This window comes from Netta rufina (assembly GCF_964035555.1).
Source record: "Netta rufina genome assembly, chromosome: 29".
Lineage (NCBI taxonomy): Eukaryota > Metazoa > Chordata > Aves > Anseriformes > Anatidae > Netta > Netta rufina.
Genome location: NC_140153.1, coordinates 2,635,775 through 2,651,786, shown reverse-complemented (window position 1 = coordinate 2,651,786; position 16,012 = coordinate 2,635,775). Strand labels below are relative to the sequence as shown.

The 16,012-nt window shown below is 50.0% G+C and overlaps 2 protein-coding genes across 2 annotated transcripts; both read right to left on the bottom strand.

Moving 5' to 3' along the window:
• On the bottom strand, positions 1-4,615 carry GOLPH3L (golgi phosphoprotein 3 like). Its single transcript, XM_084303128.1, has 4 exons — positions 4,043-4,615; positions 1,519-1,650; positions 1,240-1,354; positions 1-728 (listed from the first exon to the last, which is right to left on the bottom strand). The coding sequence occupies exons 1-4, from the start codon at positions 4,202-4,204 to the stop codon at positions 301-303; spliced, it is 837 nt and encodes a 278-aa protein (XP_084159254.1). The 5' UTR covers positions 4,205-4,615; the 3' UTR covers positions 1-300.
• Positions 4,616-6,047: 1,432 nt separating this feature from the next.
• On the bottom strand, positions 6,048-16,012 carry HORMAD1 (HORMA domain containing 1; the record flags this gene model as incomplete). The annotated part of the gene is made up of 13 exons (XM_084303450.1): positions 6,048-6,934; positions 7,491-7,574; positions 8,363-8,439; positions 9,462-9,525; positions 10,528-10,781; positions 11,094-11,245; positions 12,460-12,527; positions 12,999-13,025; positions 13,123-13,143; positions 13,385-13,421; positions 15,093-15,156; positions 15,495-15,639; positions 15,980-16,012. The coding sequence occupies 13 exons, from the start codon at positions 16,010-16,012 to the stop codon at positions 6,863-6,865; spliced, it is 1,098 nt and encodes a 365-aa protein (XP_084159576.1). The 3' UTR covers positions 6,048-6,862.

Sequence of the window (16,012 nt, the reverse complement as noted above, 5' to 3'; positions counted from 1 at the left end):
GCCCCGCAATCGCACGCAGGGGAAGGAGAGGGTCCGGGCTGTTCCTGAGGGGGGTCTCAGCCCCTTCCCATTGCGATTTGGCTGGTGGGACACCTCAGTGCTGCCACAGCAGGCGTCCAGCACCGCCGGTGGCCGTCACCTCCGCTCCCTGGGGGCAGCAGCCTCTGTTGGCAGCGGTCCTGAGGCTCCTGCCCCCCTCCAGCCCTGCGGGGAGAGCTGGGCTCGCCACCACCCCGTGCCAAGGGAGCCCGTGGCCTCACGCCGAGGCAGGCGAAGCTCCGCCGCCCACCCTGCGGGGCCTCAAGCCTTGTTGAAGGCCGCCAGGGTGGCCCAGATCATCTCCGTGTCTCTGTTTTTGGCAGCTTCCACCTCTGGATCTGCGTCAAGGACCTCCTTGGTCCTGTTCATCGCCACCTCGTACCGGTCGTCCGTCAGGCTGCTGAAAGCGTTCTCCAGCACGTCCGAGGAGTGGGCGAGCACCAGAAGAGCCAGAGTCCTGCGGTCCATGCGGTGCGGGTCGCCCGCCCAGCGCTCCAGCACGCCTTCCTGCAGCCTCTTGAGCAAGCGTTGCTTCTCGGCGGCGTTGCTGACGGGATGCGTGGTCATGTCGAAGAGGAGGAAGTTCTGCTTCTCCGTGGTGAGGATGCCTTTCTCCACCAGGCTCTTGGCGATGCGCTCGCGCACGTTCCGCAGCTGGTACTGCAGCTTGAAGGGGTTCCAGGTCTCCCCTGAGGAGAAATAAACCATGTTGGAGGCTGGGTGGATGGAGCCTGGCTCAACCCCAGGCTGCCTGGGGGAGCTGTGGCTGCCCCATCACTGGGGGGGCCCCCAAGGCCAGGCTGGATGGGGCTGGGGAGGAAGGGGTGGTGCCCATGGTGGGAGCAGGAACGAGGTGGGCTTTGAGCTCCCCACCAACCCAACCCAACGCAACTCAACGCAACTCAATACAACCCAACCCAACCTAACCCAACTCAACCCAACCCAACGCAACCCAACCCAACCCAACCCAACCCAACGCAACCCAACCCAACACAGCCCAACACAACACAACCCAACACAGCCCAACACAACACAACCCAACGCAACCCAACGCAACCCAACCCAACTCAACTCAACACAACCCAACTCAACGCAACCCAACGCAACCCAATCCAACCCAACGCAACCCAATCCAACCCAACACAACTCAACCCAACCCAACCCACGCCATGACTCTGTGCCTCCTCTTGCTGGGCCTACCCGTGAGCAGCTCTATCCAGGTCTGCACCGTTTCTGCAGGCTCCGTGGCCTTGATGTGCCGCAGGGTCTCGTCCAGCAGGATGTCACCAGTTGGAGCGTCCGACTTCAGGTGCACCTGGGAGGCCAAAAGGACCGGGAGCCATCAGGCTGGGACGCGGGCAGGCATTGAAGCACGCCACAAAGCCACCGCGGGGCGTGTGTATGCATGTGTGGGGGACACACGGGATGGCCGGCACCCATGGCACCGCCTCAGCCCTTCGGCCCCATCGCTGCCATCACCTTCCTGTCCAGCAGCCGCTTCTTCCTGGCGGTGAGGGGCTCCAGCTGGATGCGGCCCCGCAGTGCCAGCTCGATGAGGATGCCGCCGCGCAGGCCAGAGGAGATGCAGTCGTTCCAGAAGGAGGTGTAGCCCTGCGGGGACAGGGACACGTGTGACGCCGGGGACAGGCGGCCAGAGCCCCACCGCCATGTCCAGGGACCCCCACCCTCAACAGAATCAAAGAATCATCGAGGGTGGAGAAGATCTCCAAGATCTTCTGGTCCAACCACCCCCTACCACCAATGTCACCCACTGAGCCATGTCCCCAAGCACCACGTCCAACCTTTCCTTGAGCACCCCCAGGGACGGTGACCCCACCACCTCCCTGGACAACCCGTCCCAGTGCCTGACTGTGTAGAAATGTCTCCTCATTTCCAACATGAACCTCCCCTGGTGCAACTTGAGGCCATTCCTTCTACTCCTTTCTTCATGGAAAGGGCTGCCATGGGCTGGGCAGCGCTCGAGCCAGACCAAACTCAACACGTTTCACATCAAGTGGTCTTTTTGGAGCCCTGCCCTGAGAAATGGGGGCTCCCGAGTCCGTATGGTGCTGGGCAGAACACCGAGAAGGTGCAGGGGGCTGGAAAGCATGGTCCTGGAGGGACTGCTGGTTGCATGGGGTTCTCAGTCTGGGAAGGGAAGGTCTGGAGGCCGGATGAGGGGCCCCAAGGCTTAAAAGCCAGCTGCAGAATGAAGGGAACGGCCTCTTCTCCGCCTCCACCATGTGGCAGACGGGCTGAGGCTGCAACTGCAGTGGAAGAGATTCAGGATGGCCCCGAACTCACTGTGCCTGAAGGGTGGATGGGGCTGGGGGCTGTGCCCCATTCCTGGCCCTCACTCCCTTTCCTTGGAGCTTTTCTTCGAGAAAATGGGGAGGAAGGGGGGAAAGGGCAGCTCTAACCAAGCTGGGGGACCACAGACAAAGCAACCCAAGAAGCCCTTCCCAAGACAGGAAGGCCGAGAGCTTGCGGCCTCCTACGTAGAAGCTTTTATAGTCCATACGGGTAACCTCCTGTCCCCAGGGTGTCTGTTTGTACAGCGCATCTGGACACCGGGTTGTTCAGCTTGCTCAGCACAGGGAGTCATAAAATAAATTAAAGCCTTTATTTGCCTTCTTCATTTCCTTGTGAGCGAAGACAAAGCAACCCTTCACGCTTGTCTTTGCTAAGACGTGCTGATTTCCTTCCACGGGAGACGCACTGTGGTGTTTTTTTTCTTTGCATGTGCCCTTTAGGAACCAGCTCTCTGAAAAAGGGCATGGAGGTTACCGAAGGTTTCGGTTCATTGGGCTGGAAGGCACATTTCGCCCCGAAAATTTTAAGGGGGCTGAAATGAGAGAAATTGAAAGCTCCTTGGGTAATATCAGCTCCTGAAATCAGACTGGTCACGAATGCTGGTGTGCAGCCAGTGTCCCCTACGTGGACAGACTGGTACTTAAAATAATGAAATTGCACTGTGGGCTCATTGGGTTTGGCTAAAATCATCTTTTTCATTAGTATATTTTTTAATTTTCCCCTGCTCATCAAACCATGAGGGTGGACCGTGAGGCCTGCTGCCTGCGTCTTGCCTTCAGCTGGAGAAACACGGAAGGACAGGACGAAAAACAAACGAAGAAATTGTAAGACAAGTCCTTCTCTTATCTCTTGTGCTCTCCTCACTTCCTGGTGGCTGCAGGGCCATTCCCAGGAATACGTAAACCACACCAAGAATGCTCAACGTAGCCCAGGCAGGAAGGAAGCTGTGCCACGCTGCTCTTAAATATTTGCTCCCAAGTTATTTGCGTGATGCTCCCCGGGTAACCCCGCTCTCCTGCTACTCCCTGCTGAGCTTGCCAAGCCCTCAGTCCCCCGCCGCATCCGTCCCTGCCAGAAAACCACGGCCAGAGCAGGGCTGGGGGGCATAAGGTGCCTGGCCAGGATTATTCAAGGACCACCGGGGCCCCAGGGGCTGGGAGCACAGGCACCTCGCACCCCTCTGCACTTGTTGCTGCCTCAGGAAGTGCCTCGGGCTCCTGCTGAGCCTCCCCTTGCCTCATTTTCCCCATTTTGGCGGAGGGGAGGGGCCGTATTGCCGTGCCCCAGGAGATCTAGATGCAGGCATTGCCGTGTAGGAAGCAGAAAGGTGCCGAGCGGGGCCGGCCCCGCTGTGGGGGCTGATAACCAAGAGCCCCGATCGCCCCTGGTGCTGCTCGAGCAGGGAACGGCAGCCACCGGGGAGCTCATCCTGCTCCAGCCGCTTTCTGTCCCCTTGCCCCCTTCCCTCAAAACCTGCCCTCATCGTTTCTCAAAGAGGGTTTTGGCAAAGAGCAAACATTGCCGGGGCATCTCTGCGCTCCCGTCGGGGCTGCCACACGAGGCTGTGGGTTTCCCTAAAGCCTCACTTGAAGACCTGCAGCCTCGCTTTTGGACAAACTGCTCATTTTAAGACCTGTGGCCTCATTTTAAGACCCGTGGCCTCGCTTCAAGACCTGCAGCCTCGCTTTACCTGCTTGTCCTTCAGTCCCAGGAGCAGCACCTCCTCCATCAGCGTCAGGCGGGTGCCTTTGGAGTCATCGTCCTCCGGGTCCCTCTCTTCCTCGCCGTCCACCCTCTTGCCCACGCTCCCACCCGCCTCGGTGCGGCGGCCCCGGTGGGTCAACGTCGTCATCGCCACCCGCGGCCGGGCCGAGGACCACGCGCGAGGGCAGGGGGCTGGGACCCCCGGGTGGCCTCCGGAGGTGTCGGGGAGCCTTCGCCCCGTTTCCCCGGGGAATCGCAGCGATGGCTGGATGGGAATCACCGGCGGGGAGCTGCCGCCCGTCGCCCCGGGATGGGGTTGAAGCCGGTGGTCGCGCTTCCACGGAGCTGGCGAGACATCGGGACGGCGACCGAGCCTTCACGCCCCGGGGACCCCCGGCTTGGTGATGGGGTCAGGAGCTCGGTTCAGACCCGGGGAGCGGTGGCAGCCCCCCCGGGGTGCAGCCCGGCTTCTTCTCGGGGTTTATCCCGGGGTGTCCAGGAGCTGAGCTCGGAGCCTCGCTGGGATGGCCGGAGAGCAGCCGGGGGCGAGCCTCGGGGCCGGTGCGGGAAGCGAAGCCGGGCCAAAGCTCCCCGGGCTCCGGGAAAGGCCAGCGGGGGGCCGGCACCGGAGAACGGAGCCGCCAATGAGCACGGGGGGGGCGGCCCGGGACGGCCCCGGGGGGGGCGGTGCCGGTTGCGGCCGGGACGAGGCGTGTGCGGGGCGTGCAAGGAGCGTGCAGGGGGCGTGCTGCTTGTGCAAGGCGTGTGCAGGGTGTGCAAGGGGCATGCTGCTTGTGCAAGGCATGTGGTGCTTGTGCAAGGCGTGTGCAGGGTGTACAAGGTGTGTGGTGCTTGTGCAAGAGGTGCGCAAGGCAGGCAAGGGTCATGCTGCTTGTGCAAGGCATATGCAGGGTGTGCAAGGAGTGTGCTGCTTGTGCAAGGCATGTGCAGGGTGTGCAAGGCTCACAGTGCTTGTGCAAGGCATGCAAGGGACATTCTGCTTCTGCAAGGTGTGTGGTGCTTGTGCAAGAGGTGCGCAAGGCAGGCAAGGGGCATGCTGCTTGTGCAGGAGTGCAAGGAGTGTGCAAGGCATTCTGCTTGTGCAAGGTGCCTGCAAGGCACACAAGGCATCAAGGCTCATCCAGGACATGTACAAGGCTTGGAAGGTGTGCAAGACGCGTTGCACACTGGTGCGAGGGGAAGGCTGTGCACAGACACTGCAGTAAGTGCTGATACAGGAACCGATGCTGCCAGCCCCTACAGGGCTACAGGAAAGCTGGGGAGAAACTCGGGGTGCAGTGGGGGGAGTGGGGTAACGCCTTGAGGCAGAAGAGGGCAGATTTGGGTCAGTATCAGGAAAAATTCTGTCCCCAGGAGGGTGGCGAGGCCCTGGCGCAGGCTGCCCAGAGGAGCTGGGGGTGCCCCATCCCTTAGGGGGGCCCAAAGCCAGGCTGCATGGGGCTGGGGGCAGGAACCAGGTGGGTTTTGAGGTCTCTGCTAACCCAACCCTTTTTCTGAGTCTGCGGTCAAGAGCTGCAGAGGAAATCCTGTTAAATCACACCGCAAAGCCGACAAAACCAGCTGGTGCTAATTAAATCCTGCTCATCCGGTTCAGCACTGAAGAGAACTGCAGGGCTGCGACCCACACCTTGACCCACACCGTGCTGCAGGTCACACGTAGGGCACGGGGCAGCACCACGCCAGGAGCTGGAGATCCCCCTGGGGCTGCACCGTGCCTGTGTCCCCACTGCCCGGCCAAGGAAAGTTCCACATCCGTGGTGTTTTGCCCCATTTGCTCTTTCCCTGCCTTTCCTTAAGACCACGAAGTGCATTCCGATCAGAACGTGGAAGAAACACACAGCCACACGTTGAATGCTGCTTTAATGGAGAAATAAGATAAAAAGATGTCAGTTTTAATTCAAATATATCAAGAAATGCTCAGCTATCCACATCTGAACACAGGAGCTGTGCAACAGCTTCCCTCCAATTCTTTTACACTACATGGAAAAAAAGAACAATTATTTTGGCAGAACAACTCAGCACCTTTTCCAATCCCTGCAATTAATCATTTCTGATACATTCAGGCTTCTCTTTCAACTCATCTCACACCCTGAGAACAGGTGCCTGCCAGGTTCATACCATTTGTAAATATATATGAACACCTGTACACAAATCCTGGTATTTTGACAAGAAATACGTGGTTAAAGGTATGAAGAATGCTTGCTTATTGTTCGTCTGGTGCCTTTGGTCTGGAAAGAATGAATCAAACATCCGTAACTGTTCCAGTTCTGCTTGCTTTGTAGTAAAACCAAGAATTGTAACACAGCTTAACAGCTTTCCTAAACTTGCTCCAGAAATTAAGAAACCTGCTCCAAAAAATAACACCGAGACTCAAGGATTTTGGGCCCTGGAGGGCAGGTTCTGACCAAGGAGCTCCTCAGCTTTGACATACAGCCCAGAAAATGTTACCAGTGAAATCTCACACTGCAGGGTTTAAGCACGTTATTAGCAGGGAGCCCCCATCCCCCAAATCACCTTTGTTACAGATTTTTTCATTTTTATCCCAGAGTTACGTCAGTAGCCAGCCTCTGTCATTCCTGATGGGGATACAGCCTCCTACAGAAAGGAACTTCTGATTTACTCCACATGGCTTCTTGGTAGATTTCTCCTTAGAACCCACAACATCTTGACTACAAATAGAACAAGGTCCCTGAAAGAACACTTAAATATTAACAATCGCATTAAACAACCAAAGGGGAGTGGTGTGGAGAAGCACCCTAGAAGCCAACAGCCAGGAGAGGGGTGTCTAAAACTGCTCCTTCGGCTCACTGATTTTCCTCCTTTTTGGCAGCACGTCTTGACTGGAAGAGGGCTCGGCCTGCAGGGAGAAACCAGGCACAGGGTTACAGGTCGTGGTGCTGCATGGGCTGCTCCTCGCTGCTACCACATCTAACGAGAAGAAAATCCACCCCAAACCTGGCTGTGCAAGGTGCTGAGCGCCCAGCTCCTGCTGCTCCCCACTGCTCAGAGGTGGTTTTTTTTCTTAAACACCCAGAGCAACATCTGGGCACCGAAGTTTTTACAGCACAACCGCCCCCAGCGGCAGGGGAAAGAGCAGGGGATTTATTTACACTACAAGGGCAGTGCCCCCACGTGCTGCAGCTTCAGGCAACGCACCCCAAGCCCGGTTCCTGGAGCACCGTGCCACCTTCTGACCTCCACCTGGGCATTTCTGACCTGCACACGTATGACAAGGTGAGTTTAGCCTCTAGCTCTGCAGCACCTCTGCTCGTTTAAAGCAACTGCCTCGTCTAAATTCTAGCATTGTTTCATTTTTCCAGCATGAGCTGTAACAGAGGTTGGAGTTTTATTCACTGCTTGCAATAGGAAAAAAAGTCTTAAAGAACAGAAATAGAAGAAAAGCTGATACTAACAATGTAGGTTTGAAATATCTTCCCGCTCCTTGTCCTGCTCTCTGACATATTCAGTTCAGATGTCTTACTTGCCAAATGATCAACCTAAAATGAGAAGATAAATGTTTGCTTGTGACAGCAGTAAAAAATAATAATAATAATAATAATAATACAGAGTTCAGTGTGCAAAGAGATTTGGCTCTGCTCAGCACAGCACTTTACCTGAAACTTAAATTCAGGAGTATTTGCAATGAAATCAACAGCACTACTTACAGGCAGGGGTGTTGAACAGCCCTGGCAGATCAAAGCATCAGTTTTTTACACAGTAAACCACTCGGTTACCTGGGACTACCCTGCATTAAGAAATCTTAAAATGCAGGTCTAAGGATCTGCATTTGAAGTAGTCCCCCACATTTAAATTATAACATTTTGCCTTTTTTTTTTTGTTTTGTCCCCACGGAATATAGTCAAAGTTTAAAGCCTGAATAGTAAGGCTGTATCTTAAGTTTAAATCAAGATCTTAAAAATCAAGTTTTCATCTGCTGGAATTAGAAGAGAAGTTTCTGTTAGGCAGAGTGCTCATTTATGGCAATTTACAAACATGGGAAATTGCTTTTCCATTTCTTGTAGCCTCAGTCAGCCCAAGTGTTTAGTTTGAAAACTGATCAGAGCACCAGCCTTTGGTTATTCCTTCTGATTGCTGTAGAACACTCACCATTTTTGTAAAAACACTGGGAATTAAAATCGTAACGTGCTCTACTGCTGAAAATACTGTTTTAAATAAACCTTCAGCAGATTACTGATTAATCACTTGAGTTAACTCAAAACACGGAGTTCAAAGCTTCACAAAAGCTCTAGTAAGAGTTGAAGCTGGCAGAGAGTGGTTTCCATACCTGGCGATTGGAAATGTACAGACTCCTGTTCTCTCCAGCCTTCGTCACTTCATCTCCTCCACCAGGGAAACCCGGTTCTGTAAAAGTTGTTAAATAACAAAGCACACAGTCGATCAGGCACTAACAGCCTCTTACCACTGCAACACTTTGACACGAGGAAAATGCACGGTTTTATGTGACACAGACTCACACGTGCTCTTTGGAAGGATGGGCTCGATCCCCAGACTCTCAGTGCCCATCTACATCACACCCTACTTGTGAGGATAAACCCTCACGGGTTGGTTTTGCACTTCTGGCACGCTTCTACCCATCCCAAACCACTGTCAGCAGGTGGCTGGTGCTTGGTAACCTGGCCACATACAGCTGAGGACCTCTGCCTGCAGCTCCAGGTCACAAAGACCAGGCAGGAGGAGGAAAGAATGAGCTCTGAGAGCTGGAGAGGTTTTTTTTTTCTTCTTCTTCTTCTTCTAATCCACTGTGGTTTTTTTTCCTAGGATCCCCACATAAGCACAAACTGGTTAGAGGTGACAAACAGGTTCTTCAGAGGGGGAAGTGACTAACTGAACTATTTCTGGATGACAACCGCATTCTTCTGACAGTCTGGCAGGTCCCATAAAAAAGCATTTTACCAACCCTGTAAGACAAGCTATTCATCATACTTTTACATTATTTTTTTTTTGAATTCTTGTGAATTCTACAAGCACATAAAAGCTGCGGAGCTTTTAATGGGTACCTGCAGTTCTGCAGCCTACTAACATCAAGGGAAGTGGTTTACGTGTGCTCTTTCCTACACATTTCCATGATTATTTTTCAACAGCATGGGGATATTAAGCTGTTTTTGAGAAGTTGCACCTTTCTGAAAAACAACTGTAATGCCACTATTTAAATACACAGATCCTGTGCAGTGTCGGACTTGGATACCCCAACACATTGCACAAGTGCTTCACAGATCAAATCCAGACTAAAACAAAGACACAGCGATGGGCATGAGGAAAACACCACAAATCTGGCAGCCTACAGCAGAAAACTGAGCATTTCTTTGAGTAGCATCAGGAAAGAGGCACAAACTGAAGAGACTTGGAAAACAGATAAATTTTACCTTGAGCTTCCAATGTATTCACACGGTTACCATCTTCCACTTTGTTATCTAACACGGGGTCTTCCTAGATAAAGAGAAGGGTCTGTTACTTACAGCAGACATAAAGTAAAGTTTCTACTCACAAAAGCTTTGGAACAGATCTTACCAGATGGATTCTTGGTGAAACGAACTGCTTTAAAATAAAAGAATATGATATGGGACGTACAGACTAGCTCAACGTTAGTTATCAATGCAGGCATACGTTTAATTCAATTAATGAAAAACATGTCCAATTGTGAAAAACTGTAACAGATGCTAGGAGAAAACCATCAGTGCACCTTTGTGTTGCTGGTAAAGCAGCGATGGAGCCGTGCACAGAGGTAGGGGGCTGCCAAGCAACTGCTGGGGAGGCCTTGGTAAGGAGGATGAGCCAGAAGCCCTGAAGCTCCTTTCTTACCTATGGCCAGTGTGGAACAGCAGAGAATTTCTGCACCCAACAGCCCCTAAGTGTTCCCTGCTACCTGCCCAATGCTCAGTGCCATCTCAGAGGCTACAACACCAACAGGATGTGAGAGTCTGTCGGCATGTTCAGATTTGGCTGTGCTTTTCCTGACAGAAATCCCAATCCAGAACCAAACTGAGCCACAGCATCCCCAGCTGGGTTTACCCTGCTTGTCCAAGAGCAAATTCAGCCCTGGTCAGCACCGCCTGGCCGCAGGGGATTGCTCAGGAAGGGCACGGGACAGCCACAGGGAGGTTTCAGGGTGGCTGGAGCTGAGCACGCAGCCAAATGTACACAGCACACCGCTGCTTCCTCCCTCGCTGCTCCTCTCCTGCCTCGGAGGGCTCCCAGCAGCGCAGGCATTGTGCTGATGCACTTGTTCCACACTGCTTTAATGACAGATTGCCAACTGGAGAAGTACAGTTAGAAGCGTGCTGAGTACCTGCTGTGATACTTCAGTGCCTCTGGAAATACCACGTCCCCTACTAATATTATCCTAACAGGCACAGTAGGATGAACAGCCCCTTTCTAGAACATAAACCACAACACATCTCAAGAAGCTGCACAAAGCACGTGAGCTCTTACATCCATGTGCTGGTTTTCCTCTGGATCATCTCTGTCCACTCTGAGCACCTGGAGAGGCTGATCAGTATCTCCTGGCTTCAGTATGCTCTCATCGGCGTTTTCCATCCTCTGTTTGTCAGTTGTCACTTTGACTTTCAGCATGTGAAAAGGCGTTGGCACTTCACCCATGTTAAGGTGCATGGGCTCTCCCTCGAATATCATCCCCTCACATTCACCCTCCTTAAAACCAGGAGGCTGGTAATCAGGTGGTGTAACTGTAGGGAAGAACACACGAAGCATTGCACTGCAACAAAACATGCTCTTGTCAAATTAACCTCAGCTCGTGCAGCTAGAAGACTTTTCTCCTTTTTTTCCCCACTGAAACCCTTGCTCCAATGAAGTCAGCTGTAAGACTGTACAGTCTGTACAGAGATCAGATCTGTGCCCCTTGGATTTTAGAACCTGTCCCAAGAAATAATTAAACATGGGAAAATTTAACAAGTCCCAGCCACCACGAAGATTATAGGTAAAAATATTTGTTTTCAAACGTCTAAGCACAGCTGATAAATTAATCAGGAAAACACTACCTTCATCGTAATAAAACAGCTTCATGGTCAGGCAGACATCATTTGGTAACGGACCTAGGTTTTGCATCAGAACGTAAATCTTGCGAATGAGGAGGATGCTTGCCTTCTTGGTGTCTGCACAGGTGATGGGGGAATCACTCCCTTTGCTCTTGCTAGAAATGGACAGAGTGTTCAGCTTTTTTTATACAGAATGGTTTCAGTGTTATAATACACAGACACGACATCCCATTTCTGAGATCACAAGGACTGCAGCTCCTACCACCACCGAGGTGAGCTGCGTGCTCTGTCCCTTGTGAGATCAAATTCTGAGCCAGGAACATCAGGGAAGCGTTGGGGTGCAGCAGTTGTGCCCTACAGCTATGTTTTAGGTTACACAATGCTTAAAAACAGATCTGAAATAGAAGCTGGTACATATGCAAGCCCCAGTCCTGCTAGGTCTCTCACACCCGTAGTATTTCAGGGGCTGCAAGTAACACTCCTGATTTTGACAGGGAAGGTTACTGATAAGGGAAGATGCCTGAGGGACTCCTGGCATCTGGCTCGGCAACACCCAACTCCAAGCAGCTGCCCCAAATTCTACCTTACTGTCATTAAAAACAGAGAGGTCTTGCTCTGCTACCACTCCCTCCTCCTCACAGCCACCTTCCCAGCTGCATTCCCTGGAACTCGTTAACATCTTCACAAGAGTCCGATCATTTCCCAGAAATACCCCAGGTCAGAGAGGTGTCAGAGGACCTGAGCAGCCAGCCTGAGGCACGTGAGTTATTTCACAAGGCACACAGCCTTTTGGAGGCACCTGAAACAGTCTCAGATGTGTTTCCCAACCCCGCAGACATTTCTCTTTCCCCGCAGGGTGGCAAGGAAGCTGGACTTGTTTTCGAATCAGCCTAGTGCACAAAACCAGCCTGCAGTGGCTGACTCCCATCTCCTGCCACCACACGACTTTCAGAGGTACGTAACCAACCTCAGGCCAAAGGATTGCAGCACTGTAGCCCACTCCCTTTTTTTTTTTTTTTTTTTAAAAAAGTTTAGAAATCATTTTATGTCAGAGAAAAACTGGAAGGAGTACGTTACGCAAGGAAAGAACTGGTCACGTTTCGGTATTTGTTTAGAACAAGTTACTTCCTTGTAGCTAAGGAACATTTTTTTTGACTGCATATTTCACAAATATCCTCACGACACACTAAAACAACTCACTGTATTTTAAAAAAACAGCCTAACTAATAAGGATGCACTGATAAAATCAGTGGTAAGATCCAGATTTAGAGGAGCAAAAGCCAACCAGAAAATCTGAAGCTCTTACGTTCGGGCTGGTGCATGCAATGAGCTTTAAAACCACAGAGCAGAGCAGTCACGGGGACAGTACCTGCTGAAATTCAGGAGTGGCCCATTGTGGGTGTACTTGAATTTGAAGTGATAACATTCAGTAATTGTCTGCAAACAAACAGCAATTATTAAAGTTGTCAAGCAAACAGCTACTGCTTCTACTCAGGCATTTGGTAACTTGGTATTTAAACAAAATGATGATAGCTCCTAGCTCCCAGCCTGAAATACAGCATAGGAATACTTCAACAGTTTTAATGCACACTATATTAATCAAATCAAATACCTAAAGTTCCTCCCTGGAATCACCGCAATGAAATATTTAAAAAAAAAATTTTAGCAGAAGTTTTTAGAATTAAATATTCTATCCACATTTTAATTGCTATGGAACTATTTCACCCAGCTCACAGACAAGGGGACAGTGGTTAGTTATGGATTTTCCCCACAAATAGCCACAGGTTTGTTACACAGAGTTAGGACATGCATTGGGGAGAAAATTCAGTCCTACTGCTTGTAAACAGGCAAGCTTCACTCTGCCTATCCTGTCATTAGTCATCAAGGGAATTATTCTACCAGATTTACCTGAGGATCTTCTGGGTGGGTATAGACCTGGATTTTTAAAAGTAAAGACAGGAAGCAGATTAAGAACTGTACATACATCTAAGCACGGATCCTTAGAGTAGTGCCTTACTTTCGATGTACTTACCGCTAGGACAATCATTCTTAGCTGTTGGAAACATAATTAAAGCAAAAAAAAAATATTAGATATACTCTACAGCCTCTTTCTGCTTACCAAGCTGTTTTGTTTCTTTAGCTCTCAAAACCAATTATGACCACTGGAGGCCTATTTGAAGGAATCTGAGCTACCCTGTAACCAGAAAGTCCAAAACTACAGTGGCAGGCAGTGGAATTCTATAAATGAACATTCCCATACACTTAAAAAAACCAAATGATACTAGAAGACTTACATATTTCTTCTGCAAGGCATCATAGCATCCTAACATCCTGCAAAAATCAAATAAGATTGTCCATCCAGTCCTGATTAAAATACTCCCACAGAATTAAAGTCTTTGTACAGTCTTACTACTGCTGTAGCAAAAATAATGCTTATTCCATCGTGTCTTTTTTATTAGTAATAACAATTTTTTACTTACCAAGTAAAAATATGATCTATAAGGAAACAAAACAAGGCAATTGGATGCTTATCAGTGTCAGATTTTATACATAGATTCACAAATCAGTGTATGAATGCTTCAACTGAACATCTCTGAAGCACAAAGGCGTTATTATTTAGCTGCTGGAATTTTGTTTTCCTATAACATGCAAACAGGACCCCAAAACTTACTGTAATTTCCCCTGCAGTTCTTTTGACTGTGGTCAACGAGCAGGCGTTACTTTTGGCACGTCCACAATGCTGAGTTACAAAACTCTGCTCACCTGTAAGCGACGAAGGGCTTGCACAAGCCCTTGCCAGCATCCTCAGGCTGCTGTGCCACTGCCCTTGCATGCTAATGCTTGGTTCCCACCTGAGTGACCCCATCTGAGTGACCCAGTCACACCCCCAAAATCACAGCTCAGCATCTCCAGCACCCTGCAGCGACTGCCTTGAAGCCCCAGCTGCTGAACTGCTTTGTTTCTAAACGCTCGCCCTCTCATTCTGGTGTAAGCGTGAAAACTGAGAGGTCCTAAAATCAGGAATGTGTCCTCTCAAAGCCCTGGTGCAGCTTGAGCTCGACCACAACACGTTCAGTGCACGGGCAGTGACTCCAGTTTGTTTCCTAAAGGGTTCGACGCGGCCTGCAGCGGGGTTAAATCCCGTGCACGAAATTGCTGCACCCTTTCCTCTACCCTGCAGAACCGAGAGGACCTCGGGAGTCACCCAAACACTTCTGGAACGGAATCAAAGCCACACCTGGAGGCACCCAATAGTGAAACAACTGCAGGCAACACCTCAGTAACCAGAGGGCATCTGAGCAGTGAGGAAGTTGGAGGTATTTAAGCCCATTCTCCAGCAGAGCTGGGAAGGAATCCATTTCCCCAGGCAGACAAGAAACACCCCAGGTGCCCTTTGCCTCATACACACCTTTCTAAACAACAGGGAGGGCAGCCAGGAACCAACCTCGTTGCGAACAGAAAGGAAAATGATAAATACCTCGAGTCCCAGCTGAGGCATTCAACTGGGTGAACGTGCAAGAGGGCTACCACCTGCAGAGACAATTCTGGTTTGCAATAGGAAGGCCCACGGTACCACTTTCTTACACAAAGTTAGCTCCAGACCTTCAAACACAAGATGCAGAACAGCAACAGGCTCAGTTTTTGTGGGAACACTGCACCCCCTACCCAGTCACAGAAGAATTGCTGGTTATGTTTTTTGCATTCATCTGCATCGTGAGCATTCTCCTGCACCCATGGAAACCAAACATAAAGCACACTCAGTCTAAACAGTGACTGAGCCCTATGAAACACTGGGTTGTAAGCTTCCTAGAACAGGAACTGAAGAAATCAACGACAGCTTTACCAAAATGCGTGCGGTTTTATTTTCTGAGTAAAAAACTGTTACTAAAAACACTGCCCGTGCAGTTGTTTACTTGTAGAAAGTGAAGTTTTCTTTAGAGTTGCAAGCAAGGAAGGCATCTTTCGAGCTCACACCCTAGGCAAGTGTTCTAGTTAACATACCATTTCACCAGCTGAGTAGAGCCAGGACAGTTCTTGTCTTCCCTCAGGATTTTGACACACAGATCTCAAAACAACAACAACAAAAGTATGTTAAATATTTTTTTTATATGTTAAATATTTTTTAATATAATATTTATATTATATGACAAAATTATGACACTAAAAGTGAAGTTCATTCCCCAGAATTGTATGTTAAAAGTAGACTATCACTTACATTGCTCTAAATATTCTAATTCCTGCATCAGCATCACCCCTATCTTTAATAAAACTCAGTAATATTAGCAAAGTTTCGTTACACTCATAAGAAATAGCTATTGCCTTTAATTAAATGAACTTTAATTTATTTAAAAACGCCAACTTAACAACCACCCCTGCCACTGTATCATGCAAAGAGCCTGTTACCATCCAGGTATCTTGTCCCATAGGCACTTTCAGGGAAGATCCCCCTCAGGTACGTGATGCAGGACACTGCCACCGCCAAGAGCCTCTTCACCAGCGTCAGAGATTGCTGCTCTGTGGTTATTTTATTGGGAAACACGACCGCACTCTGTAAGAGGAAAAATAGCTTTCAACATCAAACGTGCAGCCTGCGGTCTGTTCCGCTGCCTAACATTTTAATTGACAAACGTTTATAAAACTAAGCATTTTCTTCACACTTGGTGTTCCTACGTTTTTAGGACATTGACAATTTCTACCAAGTGTATGACCGCAAAGTTCAGACTTTTAAACCTATTTTGATCACCTTTATGTGTAGGTGAGTATTGAATTAATCCATAATTTTCCAACCCAGAAATCTTACAAAGCACCTGGGTGCATTACTTCAGCTACGATTCACTGTTTTTCTTTATTCGAATAGCACATTGTGCTGAAACATGACAAAGTCATACCGTACAGTTCTTCTGCTTCTGAGCAGTTGCCAT